The 24,097-nt window shown below is 43.9% G+C and overlaps 1 protein-coding gene across 1 annotated transcript in view; it reads right to left on the bottom strand.

Moving 5' to 3' along the window:
* Positions 1 to 1,743: 1,743 nt before the first annotated feature.
* LOC139159221 (uncharacterized) overlaps positions 1,744 to 24,097 on the bottom strand; it is a 41,032-nt gene continuing 18,678 nt past the window's right edge. The window contains exons 5-10 of the mRNA XM_070736568.1: positions 20,835 to 21,593; positions 15,874 to 16,258; positions 8,730 to 9,528; positions 5,001 to 5,115; positions 4,484 to 4,573; positions 1,744 to 3,282 (exon numbers count right to left, since the gene is read on the bottom strand). Of these exons, the coding sequence (XP_070592669.1) occupies positions 2,483 to 3,282; positions 4,484 to 4,573; positions 5,001 to 5,115; positions 8,730 to 9,528; positions 15,874 to 16,258; positions 20,835 to 21,593 (2,948 nt within the window). The 3' untranslated portion in view covers positions 1,744 to 2,482. The remainder of the gene's footprint in view (positions 3,283 to 4,483; positions 4,574 to 5,000; positions 5,116 to 8,729; positions 9,529 to 15,873; positions 16,259 to 20,834; positions 21,594 to 24,097) is intronic.

The raw sequence follows: 24,097 nt of genomic DNA, 5'->3' as shown, positions 1-24,097 counted from the left end.
ATCCTAAGCTGCATCAACAGGGGAATACACTCCAAGACCAGGGAAGTCTTAATACCACTCTACTACGCCCTGGTCCGACCACACCTGGAGTACTGTATTCAGTTCTGGTCACAACACTTCAAAAGAGACATTGAAACTCTGGAGAAGGTGCAAAAAGAGCAACCAAGATGATTAAGGGACTGGAAACCAAGACTTACGAAGAGGGACTGAGGGAACTGGGCATGGATAGCCTAGAGAAAAGGAGGGCCAGAGCCGACATGATAGCAGTCTACAGGTATATGAGGGGTGCCACAGAGAGGAGGGGGTCACTTTATTCTCCAGGGCACCAGAGGGCCGGACGAGGAACAGCGGCTGGAAGCTGACCAAGGAGAGATTCAACATGGAGATAAGGAGGAACTTCCTGACGGTCAGAGCGATCAACCAATGGAACAACCTACCAGCGGACGTTGGGAACTCCAACACTCTGGACATTTTAAAGAGAAGATTGAACTGCCACTTGACTGGTGTACTACAGTATAGGGTTCCTGCTTGGGCAGGGGGTTGAACTCGATGGCCTTCATGGTCCCTTTCAACTCTAACAATAAATAAACCTTAGCAATTTTAAGACGCGAGGGTTTCAACTCCCACAATTCCCCAGCCAGCCAAGCAAAGTTGGCTGAGGAATCCTGGGAGTTGAAGCCCTCGCATCTTAAAAGTGGCGAAGGTTGAGAAACAGATGTTTCCAGGCCAGGCCAGCCTTCTACTGCACGATCATGCGTGGCTACGATGACTGCTGGGCGAGATTTCTCTGAAAAGTCTTTTATTACCATCCGGGCATTTACACAACTTTATTAAGATGGAGAGCTGCACTCCCTCATTGTCTTCACAAAATAAAACCTAGCCAAAAGTTCGACACTTACGATTTCTCACTTAGGGGATTCTTTGATGAGAGAAAAACGACTGCACTCAGGATTTAAACGATATCATATTCAAATTGGTAGTGCCAGTCCTGCCAATTTAGGAATGTGCCCCGTCCCCCTGAAAAACCGTGTCTCTTTTATTCTGAAAAAAAGGTTTGCCTATTTGCTGATGACTCTAAAGTGTGCAATAGGGCTGATATTCCTGGAGGTGTCTGTAATATGGTAAATGATTTAGCTTTACTAGATAAATGGTCAAAGCAATGGAAACTGCAGTTTAGTGTTTCCAAATGTAAAATAATGCACTTGGGGGAAAGGAATCCTCAATCGGAGTATTGTATTGGCAGTTCTGTGTTAGCAAATACTTCAGAAGAGAAGGATTTAGGGGTAGTGATTTCTGACAGTCTCAAAATGGGTGAGCAGTGTGGTTGGGCGGTAGGAAAAGCAAGTAGGATGCTTGGCTGCATAGCTAGAGGTATAACAAGCAGGAAGAGGGAGATTATGATCCCGCTATATAGAGCGCTGGTGAGACTACATTTGGAATACTGTGTTCAGTTCTGGAGACCTCACCTACAAAAAGATATTGACAAAATTGAACGGGTCCAAAGACGGGCTACAAGAATGGTGGAAGGTCTTAAGCATAAAACGTATCAGGAAAGACTTAATGAACTCAATCTATAGAGTCTGGAGGACAGAAGGAAAAGGGGGGACATGATCGAAACATTTAAATATGTTAAAGGGTTAAATAAGGTTCAGGAGGGAAGTGTTTTTAATAGGAAAGTGAGCACAAGAACAAGGGGACACAATCTGAAGTTAGTTGGGGAAAAGATCAAAAGCAACATGAGAAAATATTATTTTACTGAAAAAGTAGTAGATGCTTGGAACAAATGTCCAGCAGACGTCGTTGGTAAACATGCCTGGGATAAACATATATCCATCTTAAGATAAAAATACAGGAAATAGTATAAGGGCAAACTAGATGGATCATGAGGTCTTTTTCTGCTGTCAGTCTTCTATGTTTCTATGTAAGATTGGGCATCGCCTCTTGTTTTTGCGACCGTCACTTGGAGTTTGCCCCAGGGGTGAATGCGTACCACTCTCCTGGACATCACTATTTTTGTGACCATTTACACTCTGCGCATATGCAAGGCCTTCTGTGCATGAGCGCAGGGGGGGGGGGAGTGTGCTTGATTGGAGGGAGGGACACCAGTAGTAGGATGCAGCCTGGTATGATGCAATACGGCGTTCCGGTAGCGAAAATAAAGCTGTGCACGCAGCTGCAACTGACCGGCGTGCACGCTGGCGCATCAATGCAAGATTTAGCTTTTGCACATATACCAGAAGCAAAATCTTGTGTGAGGACGCGATTTTGGCGATTTTCACCGATTCATGCAAGATTTCGCTTCTGGCGCATGTGCCAAATCTTGTGCCAACAGCTGCGCACCTGTGCGTCACCAGGAGCGTTCCGGTAATGCTGGCGACAAGGAACCCTTCACTGGGAGTCGCACGAGCTGAGCGAGCACCTACAAACTGGTAGGGAAGGTAAGTTGATTTCACCGTCGGTTTTTCCCCCCAGTGAAAAATCCTCAAGCGCTGAAGAGGACTTCATTTATCACAAGAGCCTTCGCTACGGCCTGATTCCCACCTGGCTCTTTCCCCACGTGGATTTTCTGGTGGGTAGCCAGGCAGTCGCCCCGGCTGAAGCTTTTCCCGCACTCGGGGCACAGGTAGGGCTTTACCCCCGTGTGAAGCCGCTGATGCCGGATCAGGTCCGAGTTCTGACTGAAGCTCTTCTCGCACTCGGAGCACTTATACGGCTTCTCCCGGGTGTGGATCCGCTGGTGCCTGACGAGACTCGAGTGGGCGCTTAAGCGGAGGCCGCAGTCGGAGCAGCTGAAGGGCTTCTGGCCCGTGTGCCTCCTCAGGTGAAGGTCCAGGATGGACTTGCGAAGGAAAGTCTTGCCGCAGTTGGAGCAGTCGTAGAGCTTCTCCAGCCGGTGGACTCTCCGGTGCGACGTGAGGTTCGCTTTGTGGCCGAAGCCCTTGCCGCAGTCTGAGCATTTATGGGGCAGTTCTCGGCTATGGAGTCTTTGGTGGAGAGGGGCCCCCTTCCCAAAAGCTGAGTTTTGGCTGGGTCTCTCCTGTGGGATTACAACGAGGCACCTGTTTTCCCTGTTCTTCTTCTGCTGCTTTTCCTGAGGAACAACTGGGAGCTCTTCGACATCAGCGGTCCGATTCGACGGAGGTTTATCCTTTTCTCCGGCCTGACCAACTTCCTGCATCTGTAAACCTTCCGGATTCCAGGTGATTTCTCTCAGAGACTCGCATCCGGCTCTTTCCAACTCTTTGTACGTTTCACCTCCAACTTCCTTCTTGGAGAAACTTTCTGGAGCATGGAGAGAGAGAGAAAAAGACACCAAAATAAAATAGAGGCAGTTCTTGACTTACAGCAGTGTTGGTTATGACCTATAAAGCCCTTCATGGCACCGGACCAGATTATCTCAGGGACCGCCTTCTGCTGCACGAATCCCAGCGACCAGTTAGGTCCCACAGAGTGGGTCTTCTCCGGGTCCCGTCAACTAAACAATGTCGCTTGGCGGGACCCAGGGGAAGAGCCTTCTCTGTGGCGGCCCCGGCCCTCTGGAACCAACTCCCCCCAGAGATTAGAATTGCCCCCACCCTCCTTGCCTTTCGTAAGCTCCTTAAAACCCACCTCTGCCGCCAGGCATGGGGGAATTAAGATTCCCTTTCCCCCTAGGCCCTTACAATTTTATGCATGGTATGTTTGTATGTATGTGTGGTTTTTTATATTAAGGGGGTTTTAATTGTTTTTAGTATTGGCTTATTATTGTACGCTGTTTTATTACTGTTGTTAGCCGCCCCGAGTCTCCGGAGAGGGGCGGCATACAAAGAAAGAAAGAAAGAAAGAAAGAAAGAAAGAAAGAAAGAAAGAAAGAAAGAAAGAAAGAAAGAAAGAAATTTAGTGACCATCAGAATGGATGTCAGATTCACTTAAACCATGTAACGAACAGAACAACTGCAATTTTTCCCTCACATACACAGACTCCTTAGAACTAATATCCTAGTAAATTGAATATTTCTGATTTAACATTTTAGTATTTCCCTCTGTAACAGAACGAAGTTCAAAATGTGTATGTATAGAACCGTATTATGTATGTATTTGTATGTTAACACCATTAAATCAGAAATATTCAATTCATCAAGAACATGAATGTTTAATATTGGGGTTTTAAATTGTATTTTTATAACTATTTTATTATTGTGTCTTTTTATTCTTGTAAGCTGCCATGAGTCCACTTGGAGAAGGCAGTCCATAAAAACAAACAAACAAACAAATAATTTTAGTAGTTTTAAATAAATTTTAAATGTTCCAGAGTTGGCTTTTGCCTCTTCATTTATAAATATACCTGGAACTCACATTTTTAGGACAATTCTAGATAAATAGGTAGGTAGGTAGGTAGGTAGGTAGGTAGGTAGATAGATAGATAGATAGATAGATAGATAGATAGATAGATAGATAGATAGATAGATAGATAGATAGATAGATAGTCTGTCAGTCCATTTACCTGGAGGTGTTTCTTCTTCTGAACTCTGAAAAAATGTCTTGTTTTGATCTCCTTGCCAAGAGACATCACTTTGGGGTAACAGTGGACTTTCTGCAGCAGATGACAAAAAAGCAATAGAGATATATGAATTAATTTCTAATGGTAGACAAGTATTTCAGTTCTTAAGAGAAAGAATCTGTTGACCTCACGGCATACAAATCTAATAAATTATTATTATTATTATTATTATTATTATTATTATTATTATTATTATTATATTATTATTATTTTATTATTATTATTATTATTATTATTATTATTATTATTATTATTATTATTATTATTATTGATCTAAGCTCAATAATGGCTACTGAGTAATGCCTATGAGCCATAGACACAAATAATGATATGCCTGTATGGAGATTCTCAGGTGCTTTTTTTCCCAAGAGGCAACTGGACTTTCTGTGAGACAAGGAATCAGAGTACTAATGACCCTCCATAGATCGGAGAACTGAGATACAAACAGCATCCTCCTTACCTAACAAAGTGGCCTGTCCATCGGTGCCTTCCATTGTTGATTCGACATATAGGGATCTCTGTTCAGGCTCAGCCGGAGTCCAGGAGAAAACAGCCTGGGCTTCCTCCAAGACATCCTACGAGATCCAAAAAAGAAAGAAAAAAAACAAGATGGCATTAATGTCAGAGTTTGTCGTAGAAAATTAAATCCAGAAAGCACACACAGGCAGACTGATGCAACAGGATTCATTTATTTATTTTATTTGTTTATTTTATTAGATTTGTATGCCGCCCCTCTCCGAAGACTTTAAATACGGAAGTTCTTTAAATACAAGAATATACTGTACTGTATATATATATACAATACCAATGTAGATTCTCCTTCAAGCAATTACAGGCAAACAAACTAGGAGAGAACAGTTAGTTTCATTTTCAGAGTTCAGAACAGACTGAGAGTACAGAGTGGACTGAGCCATGCCCAGCCTTCTAGCTTCAGTTTCAATTCTCGGCACAGACTCAGATGTGTATAGCTCTCATTGGCTAACTTACCGTATTTTTTCAGAGTATAAGATGCACCTTAGTTTTGGGGGAGGAGAACAAGGAAAAAGTTCTCTGCCTCCTAGCGATTTGCCAAACAGCAAACAGCACAGATGATATATACTCTTTGCTCTGTATTTCTGTGCATGTGTGCCTGACCCATAGAAATAGCAAAGAATTGGAGAAATGTACAATATGGCAGTATATTAATCCCAGAAAGTTTTCTTAAATGTAACCACACTTATTCCTCCTAATTATTTAAATAGCTCTGCTCCAAAAATGACTGTCAGGGTTTAACTCAGCTGCCTTATCTTAATGCTAATACTTAATATTAATACTAAAACAGGACTTTGCAGATTATACTTTTACAGATCTTTAAAATTGATGTGGCTGTCTGGAAGTATTCTCTGCTATTTAAAAGAAGATACAATAGCACTGGGCCTCCACAGATCAAGCATTTATTTTAAAAAGCTTCTTCATTTTGTTAAGTTGTCTAGAACAATAATAAATCAGTTTAAATAATAAGTCTAATAATTTGAACATTCTAATTATAGTTATTGACTTACCTCATTGCAGCAAAAAACAGCCACTTTCAGCCTTCGCTGACCTTGTCACCAGTGGCTCTCCCAGCCATGAAAATTCTAACAGTTAAGTACCGTGTTTCCCCCAAAATAAGACCCTGTCTTATTTTATTTTTTTTTAACCCTGAAATAAGTGTTTGGCCTTATTGAAATGCACTCAAAAGCCTGATTGGGCTTATTATCAGGGGATGTTTTATTTAGGGTAGTACAATCCAATCCTTTTCCCTGCTTGATACTTGGAACTTGTTCTGTCTGGGTCCCCCCCAGACGCCAACACCAACCAAAAAGAGTATCCAGACACACTGGTAAAAAGCAAAGGCAGTTTATATAATTCAAAGCAAACACAGGTAACAAAAACTGTTCTTACAGACAGGAACACTATGAAGCTTCACAGAGGTTTCACGAAGGCCAGGCAATAAAACAGGATTCTTGCTGGCAAAAACAACGCTGGAGATAAGAAAACCCACGCCTCCCCCAAGTCTTCCAGACTTCTAGGCCACAAGCCAAGATCAGAGACGCCGAGAATCGAAGCAAGGTCACAGGACTCCCAGTTGATAACTCTCCACAAGACTGTAAGGGCGGGCCTGCCTTTTCAACCCTGCTGAGGAGAACCACACTCAAACGCAGCTGTTGCCAATTCAGGGATGGAAATACCTTTCTAATTGGCCCCGTCTTTGAGCTGCACGTCGCTGCCTCATGTCTATTATAGCCTGTGCGTCTTCATCCAATGAGTCCAGGCTACTAGCTGAGGAGAGCCCCCCCCCCCCCCCGGGGGGTCTCAGGCTGCTCTCCGTCCTCCTCTTCCTGACGTTCCTCTCCCCTGTCTACCTGGTCCTCCCCCTCCTGTTCACTGTCCTCCTCCTCTGGGCATGGATCCAGCAGAGAGCCAGCCGGTCCCTGAGGAGCCTCAGGCTGAATCACAACAGAACTCCACTAAACTAGAAACTAGAATGGAGGTGTTTGCTGAATCCTAAAGCTCTTCTTTGGAAGATCAAGGGAAATTCTGCAAAAACTTGTTGTCCTGGATCTAGAGTGGGCCTTCTCCGGGTCCCATCGACTAAACAATGTCGTTTGGCGGGACCCAGGGGAAATGAGAAGGCAATGGCAACTGAAAAATCAACGGGGACTTGTAGTCACCAAGATTAAAACTTGATTCAGAAGAGATTTTACTATGAACTATAAAAACAATATATTGTTGAATCAGATAAAACCTCAGGTGAAATCACAATGTACAGTATTTCCTGTAACCAAATGAAGCTAGAGCAAAATCTCCCCCTGGCCTATATAATATATGCATGGTATGTTTGTGTGTGTGTATGTCTGCTTTTTAAATAAGGGGCTTTTAGAGACTTTTTAATATTAGATTTGTGATACATTGTTCGTATTATTGTTGTGAGCCGCCCTGAGTCTGCGGAGAGGGGCGGCATACAAATCTAATAAATAGATAGATAGACAGACAGACAGACAGACAGACAGACAGACAGACAGACAGACAGACAAGTGCCTTCTCTGTGGCGGCCCCGACCCTCTGGAACCAACTCTCCCCAGAGATCAGAATTGCCCCCATCCTCCTCGCTTTTCGTAAGCTTCTTAAAACCTACCTCAGTCGTCAGGCATGGGGGAATTGAGATATTCCCTTCCTCCTAGGCCTATACAATTTATGCATGGTATGTTTGTGTGTATATTCGGTTTTTTAAACAAGGGTCTTTTAATTATTTTAAATGTTAGATTTGTTATATGTTGTCTTATTATTGTTGTTAGCTGCCCCGAGTCTACTGAGAGGGGCAGCATACAAATCTAATAAATAAATAAGCAAGCAAGCAAGCAAGCAAGCAAGCAAGCAAGCAAGCAAGCAAGCAAGCAAGCAAGCAAGCAAGCAAGCAAGCAAGCAAGCAAGCAAGCAAGCAAGCAAGCAAAGCAAGCAAGCAAGCAAGCAAGCAAGCAAGCAAGCAAGCAAGCAAAGCAAGCAAGCAAGCAAGCAAAGCAAGCAAGCAAGCAAGCAAGCAAGCAAGCAAGCAAGCAAGCAAAGCAAGCAAGCAAGCAAGCAAGCAAGCAAGCAAGCAAGCAAGCAAGCAAAGCAAGCAAGCAAGCAAGCAAGCAAGCAAATAAAATAAAATAAAATAAAATAAAATAAAATAAAATAAAATAAAATAAAATAAAATAAAATAAAATAAAATAAAATAAAATAAAATAAATAAAATAAAATAAATCCAGCTACTAAGGCTGTGCAATTTCAGGAGAAGACACAGCTCCTTTAAAGGGTTGTGGATACTGTATTTTCCAATGTATAACACCCCCCCCATGAATAGAACGCCTTCCCCCAACTTTTCTTACCCCAAACTCAGAAATCAATATTTTAACCATTAAATAGAAGACATTTATTTTGCAGAGTAAGACATTCGCTTACCGGTACCAGCATTTTTCCCCCCTGATATTTTTATGGGTTCATAACGCTCCGACATTACCGACTATATTTTTAAATATACCAATACATAAACAACGACACTACTTGGTTTCCACTATTACTGGGTGCATTAATAGTAAATGCAAATTCCGAACTTTTGACCTGTTTCAAAGCCGAAGCAGGCCCCACAGTTTTGGAAAAAGAGCACAGCCTCACATGTCAAACTCACCTGCTTTTCCTTCCTCTGAGCCTCTCGCTGCCTCGAGAGGAAATCCTCCACCAGGGCCACGGCCTCAGCACAGGTCTCCAGGCTGCATTCACACACCCAGCTCTGCATTTCCGGGGGGAGGATAGCCAGGAATTGTTCCAAGACCAGCAATTCCACAATCTGCTCTTTGCTGTTCTTCTCTGTTTTCAACCACTGGCGGCAAAGGTCCCGCAGCTGGGCATAGACGGCTCTCGGCCCGTCGGCCTGCCAGTAGCCAAACTGACGGAAGCGCCGGCGGATCTTCTCCCTGGACAGAGCGTTCCCTCGCAAGATGGCCGCCTTCACTTTCCCATAATCCTCTCGGTCGTCAGCTTCCAGCTTATCGAAGGCCTGCCTGGCTTCTCCGTTGAGGGCGGGCAACAGCCAGGCTACCCATTGCTCCCTGGGCCAGTGACAGGCCTCAGCCACTTGCTCAAAGGAGGCCAGGAAGGTCTTGGCTTCTTTCCACAAGGAGGGGTTCTCTGGGAAATGGGTCATTCCCCACCCCAAGGGAGAGGACTCCGTGGTCCTCAAAAACGTCTTCCATTGGACTTCCCAGTGCTGCGCTGGGCCCTCTTCTGATTCTCCCTTCACCTGAGGGAGGAGGGCCTGTCCGCAGGATCTTCCCGTGTCTCTGTCCAGAGATTTGTCTTGTCTTCTGAAGTCCACTCTGGTCTTGCAGTCTACAATGACCCCGTGAAGGATTTCTCCAGCTGGTTTGGACAGCTCTCCTGGCAGACAACCAAGAGCTGCTGCTTCTTCCATTTTCATCCTTGGAGATCTTCACCAAGATGGTGGCACAGGGCAGAACATTCAGCGACAAAGGACAACAACCTGGCAGGGACACGAAGAGAATCCCAAAAAAAGTTTGGCACAACAATTAAAAATAAAACATTTGCCTTTTGTTGGCAAAATTATAAAGCTGTATTATTAATTTGCAGAGCCTATTAAAAAAAACAACTATGCATAGTTATTCAAGGAACCTCCTTGCTTCAAACATGAAAGTAGGCTTCACAAATGCAAATTGAAAAGTGGCCACAATGACAATTAATGTGCTTATTTATACTTTTTTAATTATTATTTTATTATTTATTAGATTTGTATGCCACCCCTCGCCATAGACTTTTGCAAAGACTGCACTTCTTTTCACCTTCTACCAGGCTGGATGTTTATTTATGTATTTACCGGTAATTGTTTTTTCAATTTAGAATTATTTATAGGCCAAGCTTGATTGGACACACAAGGAATTTGTCTTTGATGCATATGCTCTCAGTTTACGTAAAAGAAAATATACATTTATGTATTTAATTGGATTTATATGCTACTCTTCTCCGAGGACTGCAAAGACAGGAAGAAACAAGGTTTTGCTGCCCAGATAGAGCTCAACCATGGGAATTTAAAGAAGTCTGGATTTCAACTCCCAGAATCCCCCAGTCATTCTGCATGTCTGAGGATTGAGGAATTCTGGGAGTTGAAGTCCATCCAGTTTAAACTGTTCAAGATTGAGAAACACTGGCTTCAAACACTGTTTCCAGCTGAGCCGAAGCTTGTGATATTTTACATAGTGAGCAAGACAAATAAGATTCTTTTGCATGATGGATTTGGAGATGATTAAGACCAGCACCATGGATTGCAAGAACAGCCCGTCAGTCTTTAGTTTCAAAGGAAGCAGGGAGTCACATATTTGGGACATGTCAACCAAGCAGATGTCAGACCAACCACAAACCAATCCACCCAATTGGGGCCATAGTTGACTGAGGGTGAAAGGAGAGGAAGCTATGATGGACATCTGGAAACAGACTTATCAGTAGTGGGCTTCTGCATCTCGCATGAGGACACTTGTGTGTGAGAGATTTTGCTGATTTTTGTTCATTTTTTTGCTTCTGTGCATGCGTGGAAGCAAAGAAATAACTGAAAATGGGTGAAATCTCTTTGCTCATTGCCCACGTCACAGGCCCACACCCTTCTCCCCTCCTGTAATTAGCTTTATAGCAACATTATATTAAATCAACTGTCTTCAATGAGGTGAGACTAATGAAAGCTTAGTTAATTTTAGTAATTTTTAATAAATGTTAAACGTTCCGGAGATCGCAATGGCCGTTGCCTCTTCATTTATAAACACACCTGGAAGTTGCATTTTTAGGACAATTCTTGATATCTATATACATATATACCTGATGTATACCTATATACATACATACATATATGCATATATGTGTGTGAGTGTGTGTTTCTATATATGGGGTATTTTTCTGTGGAATAATGTTAGTTAATTAGTTAGTTAATTTTATTTATTTATTAGATTTGTATGCCACCCTTCTCCAAAGACTAGGGGTGGCTTACAAGTTACAATATAAAGTATAAACAACTCATACAACAAATCTAATTAATTAAGAACATTAACAAGTAACATTAACGTTATTTGTTATGTTACACAAAAAATACACACACACACAAACAAACACACAAATTGGATGGGTTGGTTTGTGTTTAGTCTGACATCTGCTTGACTGACATGACCAAAATACCTGATTCCCTGCTTCCTTTGCATTAAGCCTGATCTGCTGTTTTTGCGTTTGTGGCTTCGGCTGGGGCACAAGCGCAGCGAAGGTCCAATTTTGCAAATGGGGAGGAGGAGAAGGGGCTTTTTCGCGGAGCAAACGCCCCACCGGGACCCCACCTGTTGGGGGAAGGAGGTGAGGAATCCACCCTCTTAGCCCCGCTTCCCCTGGGTTGCCCCACTCACTTTCCTTCCCATGCACGGCGATCCTTTCTTCCCCCCACCTGTTCGGATGCAAAAACTCCCAGGCGGCACGAAGCAAACCCCAGCAAACCCTCCGCTTTGCTCGGCCTTTCTAGGACGCGGGACTCTCTGCCTCTCTGGATTTAACCCTTTGGAATGCCGCTGAAACAGTGAAGGCCCATCCCACTGCTAAATGTTGCTTTTACTGCTGCTGCTGCGCTGTTATTGTTTTGTTATTCTTCTTATTGTTGTTATTATTATTATTACTCATTATTATTATGTCAATACAACACAGCAAAAGAGATCACTCTGCTGTATTTCGTATTTCATCACCAGTCAGGCGCTTCCCAAGCACCTAGGACAGTGTGATGTAGCGGTGAATTATGTGTGTTGATCCCAGTAAAGCGGCCTTTTGCAATTGACATAGAGATTTTGTCAATTCCGATAGTTTTCAAATGTTGGAATTGACAAAATCTCCATCTGTCAATTGCAAAAGGCCGCTTTACTGGGATTATATTATTATTATTATTATTATTATTATTATTATTATTATTATTATTATTATTATTATTATGTCAATACAACACAACAAATGAGATCACTATGCTGGATTTCGTATTGCATCACCAATCGGGCGCTTCCCAAGCACCTAAGACTGCGTGATGTAGCGGCGAATTATGTTTGCCGATCCCAGTAAAGTGGCCTTTTGCAATTGACAGATGGAGATTTTGTCAATTCCAATGGTTTTCAAATGTCCGCTGAGATCCTTTGGCACTGCGCCCGCATGCCAAGTACCACTAGGACCACTTTCACTGGCTTATGCCAGAGTCATTGCACCTTGATTTTTAGATCTTCGTATTTCACTAATTTCTCTAGCTGCTTCTCCTCAATTCTGCTGTCTCCTGGGATTGCGATGTCGATGATCCATACTTTCTTTTTCTCCACAATCAGGATGTCTGGTGTGTTATGCTTCAGAATTTGGTCAGTCTGAAGTCGGAAGTCCCACAGTAGTTTTGCTTGCTCATTTTCGACCACTTTTTCGGGCTTATGATCCCACCAGTTCTTTGCCACTGGTAAATGGTAGTTCCGGCACAAGTTCCAGTGGATCATCTGTGCCACAGCATCATGTCTATGCTTGTAGTCAGTCTGTGCAATCTTATTTATTTATTTATTTACTTATTAATTGTTAGAGTTGAAAGGGACCATGCAAGTCATCGTCCAACCCCCTGCCTGAGCAGGCATCTTAAAGCACCCCAGCCAGGTGGCAGTCCAATCTCCTCTTGAAAGTGTCCATCTTTTTGCAGCAGCTGAGTATGTGATTGATTGTTTCATCTGTTTCTTTACAGAGTCTGCACTTTGGATCATCTGTTGATTTTTCAATTCTGGCTTTGACAGCATTTGTTCTAATGGCCTGTTCTTGTGCCACCAATATGAGTCCTTCTGTCTCCTTTTTGAGTGTTCCACTAGTAAGCCATGACCAGGTCTTTTCTTTATCCACTTTGTCTTCAATCTTCTCCAAGAACTGGCCATGCAATGCTTTGTTCCGCCAACTGTCCATACGACATTGAGTTACAGTTTTTCTGTACTGGTCCTTAGTTTGCTTCACCTTGAAAAGCTTCCTATTGTTGACCATCAACGCTGACTTTTTGCTCTCCTTCACATAGTCAGCTAATGCATGCTTCTCTTCTTCCACTGTCTACTTCACTTGCAAAAGTCCTCTGCCGCCTATTTTCCTTGGTAAATACAGCCTGTCAACGTCACTGTGGGGGTGTAGTGCATGATGGATCATCATTAATTTTCTGGTTTTCCTGTCCAAGGTGTCCAGCTCTGCTTGAGTCCAGTTCACTATGCCAGCTGTGTACCTAATGACAGGTATGGGCCATGTATTTATAGCCTTGATAGTGTTGCCACCATTCAGTTTGCTCTTCAAAATTTTTCTGGTCCTCTGGATGTACTCTTTGCTGATCACAGTTTTCACATGACCATGCTTGATATTATTCAGCTGCAAGATACCCAAGTATCTGTAGGCTTCTGGCTGGTGGCACTTGATGGTTTGACCATTTGACATTTCAATGCCCTCACTTTGTGATTTCCCCCTTTTTCAGTGCCACTGTGGCACATTTATCCAGGCCAAACTCCATGCTGATGTCATTGCTGAAGATTCGCACAGTGTTGGTTAGTGACTGTATCTGAGTTTCTGATTTTCCGTATAACTTCAGGTCATCCATATACTGCAGCAATGTTCCCTCTAATTTTTTTCCAGTGTGGGCGGAAAAGTATAGTGTCTGAGCGACAGTCCCTTTGGGACTGGGCGGCATAGAAGTATGTATGAATAAATAAATAAATAAATAAATAAATAAATAAATCTTTTTAATTAAAAGAAATTAATAATTAAAGAAAAACAAAATCCATTACTATTAAAACTAAAACAACCAGCAAAACTATTATAAAAACAGGTGAGGGCTGGGGTTTTTTCTCTGTTATTATGTGCTTTTACCATATGCTTTAAATCAAGAGTCACTTCTCTCTCTGTTTCTATCTCTTTCCTGTCATTCTCTGCCTCAATCATTTTCTCATTTCTCTTTTTCTCCCCTTTTTTCTATCATTTCTCTCTCTTCCTTCCACTCTTCTCTCTCTCTTTCTTCCTCTCTCTCACTCTTCCTTCCTCTCTCATCTTTCTTTCTTTCCTTCTCTCTCTTTCTCTATCTCTCCCCCTCTTGCTCTCTCTTTTTCTCACTTTCCCTCTCTTGTTTTCTTTCTCTCACTCTTTCTCTCTCTCGTTCTCTCTCTTGCTATCTCTTTCTCTCTCTCCCCTCTTTCTCTCTCACTCTCTTTCTCACTTTCTCTGCCAGCCCGCCCACCCGGAACATTCAAAATAAGAAAACCCTTCGCTCTTACTTTAAATGTTCCAGGCGGGCACGCAGGCAGGGAGATGGGAAGAGCACGCGCCGGCCCGCGTGCCCGCCAGCCTCCAGAGAACGCCTGCCCCGCCTCTCTTGCAGCGGAGGAGAAAGAGAGGGCGGGCGGGTGGGAGGCAGGGCCGAGAGGCCAGGAGCACGAGGGGGCCAGAGGCACCATGGAGAGGCAGGGGTGGCCGCGGCTCCCTTCTACTGCCCGCGCCTCCCTGCCTGCCCCCCCCGCGGGCTGGCAGGGGGATAGGGAGCGCACGGCCAAGGAAAAGGGTGCGCGTGGGGGTATTTTGGAGCATGCACGCGCTCACGCGCGCAGCTTACAGGGAACAGTGTACAGCAGGTGTGAAATTTTTGGTGAATTCCTAGCAGTTTGGTAGCCTGGGTTTGTTTTCTGTAGGATGAGCGAGAGCGGGATTATAGCGATGATGAATAGCAATGGGGACAAAGAGTCCCCCTGGAAGATGCCCCTTCTGTTGTTGATCAGTACATAGCTTTCATTCCCAACAAAAAGCGCAGTCTTCCAATATTTCATCGCCTTTTCTATGAATTTCCTTATTATTATTATTATTATTATTATTATTATTATTATTATTATTTATTAATTAATTAATTAATTAAATTTGTATGCCGCCCCTCTCCACAGACTCGGGGCGGTTCACAACAGTAATAGAAAAAACAATGTACAATACAAATCTAATAAAACTAAAAACCCATAATTTAAGAAAACTTACACACAACATACCATACATAAACAGTATAGGCCTGTGGAAGTTATCTCAGTTCCCCCATGCCTGACGGCAGAGGTGGGTTTTAAGGAGCTTACGAAAGGCCAGGAGGGTGGGGGCAGTTCTAATCTCAGGGGGGGAGCTGGTTACAGAGGATCGGGGCCACCAGAGAAGGCTCTTCCCCTGGGACCCTCCAAACGACATTGTTTAGTCGACGTGACCCGGAGAAGGCCAACTCTGTGGGACCTAACCGGTCGCTGGGATTCGTGTGGCAGAAGGCGGCCCCAGAGATATTCTGGTCCGATGCCATGAAGAGCTTTATAGGTTATAACCAACACTTTGAATTGTGACCGGAAACTGATCGGCAACCAATGCAGACTGCGGAGTGTTGGAGTAACATGGGCATACTTAGGGAAGCCCATGATTGCTCTCGCAGCTGCATTCTGCACGATCTGAAGTTTCCGAACACTTTTCAAAGGTAGCCCCATGTAGATTATTATTATTATTATTATTATTATTATTATTATTATTATTATTATTTTACCTTTGCGGAGCTAGGGTGAGTGTGTCCTGCGTGTGATGAATCCAGCCTGCGGTCGCTAGTTTGACACCCCTGCTTTAGGAGCACTTCCAGGGCAATGGAGGCAGTTGCGTGATCACAAAACCCGTGTCTCCTCTCACGGCACCCCCCAGGGAAGAAAAACAGACTAGCCGACTGCGCGTCAACCTATTAAAAACTCATTTATTGTGAGAAATAAGTGCTAATGATCTGATCGCGGACTTCTACTCCCTGAGGATCTTGTTCGACCATGCTGTCGGTCTCCAAGTAGGGAGGCACGGGGACCTCAGTGTCCACCCCTTGTCCTCCATTGATGATCGGCAGATGGCGTCTCAAGGCCATGTTGTGAAGCATGGCACAGACGACAAAAACCTTCGCCACTTTTTCCGGGCGGAGCATCAAGCGCCCCCCGGTGGAGTGAAGGCAGCGGAACCTCATCTTGAGCTGGCCGAAAGCCGTCTCCACCACCATCCGCGTCGTCTTGTGGGTTGCGTTGTAGCGCGCCACGGGCTCGGGGCCGTCGTCAGCGTGCGGGGTCATGAGGAAAGGCCGCAAAGGATACCCCGAGTCGCCTGTGGAATGAGAGGAAGCCAGATGTCAGCACACAAGAAGACCGGCAATCGTCGATTTATAAACAGTTCATTTAGTGGCCGTTTGGAATTACAACGGCACCAAAAACAGGCACTTGAGATCGTTTTTCACTAAATTTCAGCCTCCCCAGGGTCACGTTAATCAAAATTCAGATGGTGGGGAATTGAATTTATTGTTCTATTTTCAAATTGCACAATTTAAGATTATCAGAGTTGGAAGGGTCCTTGTGGGTCATCTAGTCCAACCCCCTGCCCCAAGCAGGAGACTCTACACCTGACTCTACCTAGGATTGAACTCACAACCCCCTGATTCTGAGGCAAGAGCTCCACCTCTAGACCAGTGTTTCCCAACCTTGGCCACTTGAAGATATTTGGACTTCAACTCCCAGAATTCCCCAGCCAGCACCCTCTTGGTGACAACCCCTCAAATATTGGAATAATAATAATAGTAATAATAATAATAATAATAATAATATAATAAATAATAATAATAAGCAAGCAAAAGTACTGTGAGACTTCCGACTTCAGACTGACCGAATTCTGAAGCATAACACACCAGACACTGTGATCGTGGAGAAAAAGAAAGTATAGATCATCGACATCGCAATCCCAGGAGACAGCAGAATTGAGGAGAAGCAGCTAGAGAAATTAGTGAAATACGAAGATCTAAAAATCGAGCTGCAACGTCTCTGGCAAAAGCCAGTGAAAGTGGCCCCAGTGGTACTTGGCACGCTGGGCACAGTACCAAAGGATCTCAGCAGACATTTGAAAGCCATCGGAATTGACAAAATCTCCATCTGTCAATTGCAAAAGGCCGCTTTACTGGGATTGGCAAACATAATTCGCCGCTACATCACGCAGTCCTAGGTGCTTGGGAAGCGCCCGACTGGTGATGAAATATGAAATCCAGCATAGTGATCTCGTTTGCTGTGTTGTACTGACATAATAATAATAATAATAATAATAATAATAATAATAATAATAATAATAATATTCCAATATTTATTTTTATATATTTTATATTATATTCCAATATATTATTATTATTCCAATAATAATAATAATAATAATAATAATAATAATAATAATAATTTATTGGATTTGTATGCTGCCCCTCTCCGCAGACTCCACAGACTAATGATAATAATAATAATAATAATAATAATAATAATAATAATAATAAGTGGCCAAGGTTGGGAAACACTGCTCTAGACCACAGCACTTCCTTCTCATATTTATTCACTCAATCCATCGGAACAGAGCAGGAAGGTCCTCTAGTCCAGGCCCCTGCTTAAGCAGGACACCCTATAACTGTGATGGTGATCCTGTGGCACATGGAGCCATATCTGAGGGAACGGGAGGCTTTGCCCTATGTCAGCTCCAGCACTCATGTGTGTGCTGGCCAGGTGATTTTCAGCCTTCTGGAGGGCAGGGAAGGCTGTTTTCACCCTCCCCAGGCTTTAGGAAAGCCTCCGGAATCTGTGGATGGTGAAAAACAGACCCAATGGGCCTACAGGAAGCTCAGAAACAAACTTCCGGTAGGCCCATTGCACTCTTTTTCACCTTCCCCAGACTTCAGGAAACAGCCCAACGGGCCTACCAGAAGTCCGGTAACTTCAGTGAGGCCTGCGTGCACGCAGAGAGGGGCAGGGCATTGCATTATGGATGTAGGCACACCTGCGTGTGTTATTGTGCCCCTTTGGCACCCGAGCAAAAAAAACAGTCTGCCATCACTGCCCTATAATATTTCAGTGATTATCTGGCCTCTCTTTAAAAACCTCCAATGATGGAGCACCCACATTGTCTGAAGGCAAAGCTGTTCCACTGGTTAATTGTCCTCACTGTTAAGAAGTTTCTCCTTAATTCCAGGTTGCTTCTCTCCTTGATTTAAGTCTCCATCCATGGTATCTTATCCTGCCTTTAGGTGCTTTGGAAAATATTGGAATAATAATAATAATAATAATAATAATTATTATTATTATTATTATTTATTAAATTTATTTATTAAATTTGTTTGTTTATTATTATTATTATTATTTATTATTCCAATATTTATTTTTATATTATATTTTATATTATATTCCAATATATTATTATTATTATTCCAATAATAATAATAATAATAATAATAATAATAAATTATTCCAATAATAATAATAAAACCCACCTGTCCTCAAGCGTGGGGGAACTGAAACATCTCCCCCTGCCTACGTAGTTTTCTGTGTATGATATGACTGTATGTATGTTTTTTTATATATTGGGGTTTCTTGTTTTTTAGACTTTTTAAATGTATTATTGTTATTTTCGATTCTATCTATTAGATTTGTCATTATATATTGTTTTTATTATTGCTGTAAGCCGCCCCGAGTCTGCGGAGAGGGACACCATACAAATCTAATAAATGAAATGAAATAATAATAATAATAATAATAATAATAATAATTATTATTATTATTATTATTATTATTTATTAGATTTGTATGCTGCTCCTCACCGAAGACTCGGGACGGAGGAATACTGCTATCATGTCTCTCCTTCTCCTTCTTTTCTCCGGACTAGCCAAACCCAAATTTTGTGATTGTTCTTCCTATAGTTTAGTCTCTATCCAGGGTAAAATGCTCCCGGTTCACTCGTGCCTCTCAGTCGCCGGAGAGCCAGTCGCAAAGGGAGCACGAGGCTCAGCCCACCTGCCCGGAGGCTGCCATTTGGGTTCTTCTACCCTCTGCGCACTTTACAGAATCAGCCCATCGCCCCCAACAATCTGGCTCTTCATTTGACCCACCTTGGAAGGATGGAAGGCTGAGTCAACCTGGAGCCGGTGGTGAAATCTGAACCGCTGAACTACAGCTAGCAGTTAGCTGAAGTAACCTGCAGTGCTGCACACTAACCATTGTGCTCTTATTTCAGAGTCTTGGAATCGTGTGATGCCCTGACAAGCAAAGTCATTGGGGGAAGTCAAATTCACGTCAACAGCCATGTTACTAGCTTAACAACTGCGTTGATTCATTCATGTCCGGTCAGCGAAGCAGTGGAAGTGATGTGCCGGTGCCTGGAGGCTGTTGGGGTCTGGATGGGTGTCAACAGGCTCAAACTCAACCCTGATAAGACGGAGTGGCTGTGGATTTTGCCCCCCAAGGACAATTCCATCTGTCCAGCCATTACCCTGGGGGGGGGGGACGCTATTGATCCCCTCAGAGACGGTCCGCAACTTGGGCGTCCTCCTTGATCCACAGCTAACATTAGAGCACCATCTTTCAGCTGTGGCGAAGGTTCGCCTGGTGCACCAGTTGTGGCCCTATTTGGACGGGGAGTCATTGCTCACAGTCACTCATGCCCTCATCACCTCGGGGTTCGACTACTGCAACGCTCTCTACATGAAAAGTGTTCTTTGAAAAATGTTCGGAAACTTCAGATCATGCAGAATGCAGCCGCGAGAGCAATCATGGGCTTCCCTAGGTACGCCCATGTCTCGTCAACACTCCGCGGCCTGCACTGGCTGCCGATCAGTTTCTGGTCACAATTCAAAGTGTTGGTTATGACCTATAAAGCCCTACAAGGCACCAGACGAGAATATCTTCGTGACGCCTTCTGCCGCACGAATCCCAGCAACCAATCAAGTCCCACAGAGTTGGCCTTCTCCGGGTCCCGTCGACTAAACATTGCTGTCTGGCGGGACCCAGGAGAAGAGCCTTCTCTGTGGAGGCCCCGGCCCTCTGGAATCAATTTCCCCCGGAGATTAGGACTGCCCCCACCCTTTCATAAGCTCCTGAAAACCCACCTATGTTGCCAGGCATGGGGAAATTGATATACCCCTCAGCTATTATAATTCATGTATGGTCTATTTGGATTGTACGATTGTTTTTTATTATAAGTTTTAAATACTGTTTTTAGTATTGGATTTGTACTCTGTATATTGTTTGTTGTGACCCGCTCAGAGTCTTCGGAGAGGGGCAGCATACAAATCTAATTAATAATAATAATAATAATAATAATAATAATAATAATAATAATAATAATAATATCTAAAAAATAACCTAAAATAATAATAATCTAAAATAATAATACGAAGATCTAAAAATCGAGCTGCAACGACTCTGGTGTAAGCCAGTGAAAGTGGTCCCAGTGGTACTTGGCACGCTGGGCGCAGTGTCAAAGGATCTCAGCGGACATTTGAAAACCATCGGAATTGACAAACTCTCCATCTGTCAATTGCATAAGGCCACTTTACTGGGATCGGCAAACATAATTCGCTGCTACATCACACAGTCCTAGGTGCTTGGGAAGCGCCCGACTGGTGATGAAATACAAAATCCAGCATAGTGATCTCGTTTGCTGTGTAGTACTGACATAATAATAATAATAATAATAATAATAATAATTATTATTATTATTATTATTATTATTATTATTATTATTATTATTTAACTACAATGGCAAAACAGATGGTTAAATGGGGCAAAACTCATTTAACAACTGTCTCACTTCGCAAGAACATACCCTGCTTCAAAATGGACCACAAAACCATTACCCTCCCCACCCTACCCCCCAAAGGGCTTACCCAGGAGCCACCCCTTCCCTTCCGGCCACGACTCCAGCAGCCTTTGCAACTGGGAGAGTTGGAAGATCCGTGCGTCGTGGACGCTTCCGGGGAACTTGGCCAAGACGTGAGTGAAGCAACCCGAGGCGTCGCAAGTGGCCTGAACATTGAGGCTGTGGAAGTTGTGGCAATTTCGGTAGAGCGCCGGCATGTCTGCAGGGGCTATGATAGGCACGTGGGTGCAGTCCACAATCCCAATGACGTTGGGGAACCCCGCGATGTCGAAGAACGCTTCCCGGGTCCGCCGCAGTTCCGAGTCAGTGGTAGGGAACGTGATGTGCTCGTGGACATGGCGCAACATGGCCTCCAGGAACGCATCCAAGCAGCGGCTGACGGAAGACTGGGACACCCGCAGGTTGTCTCCCGTCATTCTCTGGAAGGAGCCGGTGCCGAGAACCTGGAGGGCGATTAGGACTTTCTGTAGTGTCGGAATGTGCCGGCGACTCGCGGAGGCCCCGTCCAGGTAAGGGGCTAGGAGAGTGCACAGATCCTGGATGGCCTGGCGGTCCAGCCGGAAGCGGGTCAGGCACTCCTCGTCGGAAACCTGGAGCTCGTGAGTGCGCATCCGGATGAGGCGGGTTCGACGGGGAGGCCGCCGGCTGTGGAGCTCGAGGTTGGTGGCGTAGACCAGGTCCAGCAGGCCTTCGTCATCAGAGCTGCCCTCTTCTGGGTAGAGGGGGAGAGGGGGCCCTCTCCGCGGTTCCACCTGCCTCAGAGATCCTGCAGGGCCAAGAGAAGGAAGAAGTTTATTTTATTTTATTTATTTATTTTGTACAATACAGTGTTCCCTCAATTTTCGCGGGCTTGAACTTCACGAAAAGTCTATACCACGGTTTTTCAAAAACATTAATGAAAAAATACTTTGCGGTTTTCCCCCCTATACCACAGTTTTCCCTGCCCGATGATGTCATATACCATCACCAAACTTTCGTCCACCTTTAATAAAAAAATTTTTAATAAACTTTAATAAAGAAATATGGTGAGTAATAATCTGAAAGGTTGCTAAGGGAATGGGAAATTGCAATTTAGGGGTTTAAAGTGTTGAGGGAAGGCTTGTGATATTGTTCATAGCCAAAAATAGTGTATTTACTTCCGCATCTCTACTTCATGGAAATTCAACTTTCGCGGGCGGTCTCGGAACGCATCCCCCGCGAAAATCGAGGGAACACTGTACACAATAATACACAATGAAGGCTATAGAGGATATAGTAGAGAAAAAATACGAGATATAGGAGAGACTATAGGACAGGGGATGGAAGGCACTCTAGTGTGCTTATGTATGCCCCTTATTGACCTCTTAGGAATCTGGAGAGGTCAACCGTGGATAGTCTAAGGGTAACATGTTGGGGGTTAGGGGATGATGCTACGGAGTCCGGTAATGAGTTCCATGCTTCAACAACTCGATTACTAAAATCATATTTTTTACAGTCCAGTTTGGAGCGATTAAGCTTGAATCTGTTGTGTGCATTTGTGTTGTTGTGGTTGAAGCTGAAGTAGTCTTTGATACGCAGGACATTGCAGCATATGATCTTGTGGGCAACACTTAGATCATGTTTAAGGCGTCGTAGTTCTAAGCTTTCAAGACCCAGGATTGTAAGTCTAGTTTCGTAGGGAATTCTGTTTCATGTAGAGGAGTGAAGGGCTCTTCTGGTGAAGTATCTTTGGACATTTTCGAGGGTGTTAATTTATTTATTTATTTATTTATTTATTACTTAGATTTGTATGCCGCCCCTCTCCGAAGACTCGGGGCGGCTCACAACACGTGGAAACAAATCATAAACAATCTGACAATTTAAAATATTTAAAGATTTAAGAAAGACCCCATATACTAACAGACATACACACAAGCATACCATATATAAATTAAACATGCCCAGGGGGAGATGTTTCAGTTCCCCCATGCCTGACGGCAAAGGTGGGTTTTAAGGAGTTTACGGAAGGCAGGAAGAGTAGGGGCAGTTCTAATCTCCGAGGGGAGTTGGTTCCAGAGGGCCGGTGCCGCCACAGAGAAGGCTCTTCCCCTGGGGCCCGCCAACCGACATTGTTTCGTTGACGGGACCCGGAGAAGGCCCACTCTGTGGGACCTAATCGGTCGCTGGGATTCGTGCGGCAGGAGGCGGTCTCGGAGATATTCTGGTCCAATGCCATGAAGGGCTTTATAGGTCATAACCAACACTTTGAATTGTGACCGGAAACTGATGTCAGAAATGTGGTATGGGCTCCAAACAGATGAGCTGTATTCTAGGATGGGTCTGGCAAAAGTTTTGTAAGCTCTGGTAAGTAGTGTGAGATTTCCAGAGCAGAAGCTACGTAGGATTAGATGAACAATTCTTGAGTTGTCAGCTCATTTTATTTCTTGGATTTATATGCTGTTGACCGTTAGAGCTTTATATAGCCTTGTATATATTATTTACGATATACAATAATTACTATAAAGCCCTTCATGGCATAGGACCAGATTATCTCCGAGACCGCCTTCTGCCGCACGAATCCCAGCGACCGGTGAGGCCCCACAGAGTTGGCCTCCTTAGGGTCCCGTCAACCAAACAATGTCGGATGGCGGACCTAGGGGAAGGGCCTTCTCTGTGGGAGCCCCGACCCTCTGGAATCAGCTCCCCCCAGAGATTCGCACTGCCCCCACCCTCCTTGCCTTCCAAAAGAGCTTAAAAACATATCTTTGCCGCTAGGTTTGGGACTCTTAGATCCTCCCCCTGATCAATGAATGTTTCAAGTATGAGTGTTCAATGATTGGTTTGATAGGTTTTTTCCTTCTTGTAATAGAATTTAATGGTTGTTTTTAACGTAGTATTAATTGGATTTATATTATTGTTCTGGTATTTGTATATGCTGTGAACCGCCCCAAGTCCTCGGAGAGGGGCAGCATGCAAATCCAATTAATTGATTGATCGATCGATCGATCGAACGAACGAACGAACGAACGAACAAACAAACAAACAAACAAACAAACAAACACAAAAACTTGAGTCTGTCTTATACACGAAATATAGCTCCACACCCAGCCACCCTCACCCACTGGCCTCTGACTCGTAGCAATTTACCGGCTTGCAGCAAACAAACAGAGCTTCTTAAGCTAAGCAACTCATTATCAGCTTCCTAACCTGCTAAGCTGAAAGTGAAACTAGCTGCAAGGAGCCAAATTGCTGGGAGAGAGAGGCAGATTATTATTTTCTGCTGAACTGGATGCAAGGGAGTAAGTCAACGAC

Source organism: Erythrolamprus reginae, chromosome 2, assembly GCF_031021105.1.
Source record: "Erythrolamprus reginae isolate rEryReg1 chromosome 2, rEryReg1.hap1, whole genome shotgun sequence".
Lineage (NCBI taxonomy): Eukaryota > Metazoa > Chordata > Lepidosauria > Squamata > Dipsadidae > Erythrolamprus > Erythrolamprus reginae.
Note: the sequence above shows the minus strand (reverse complement) of the source record. Positions and strands in the feature narration are given on the sequence as shown.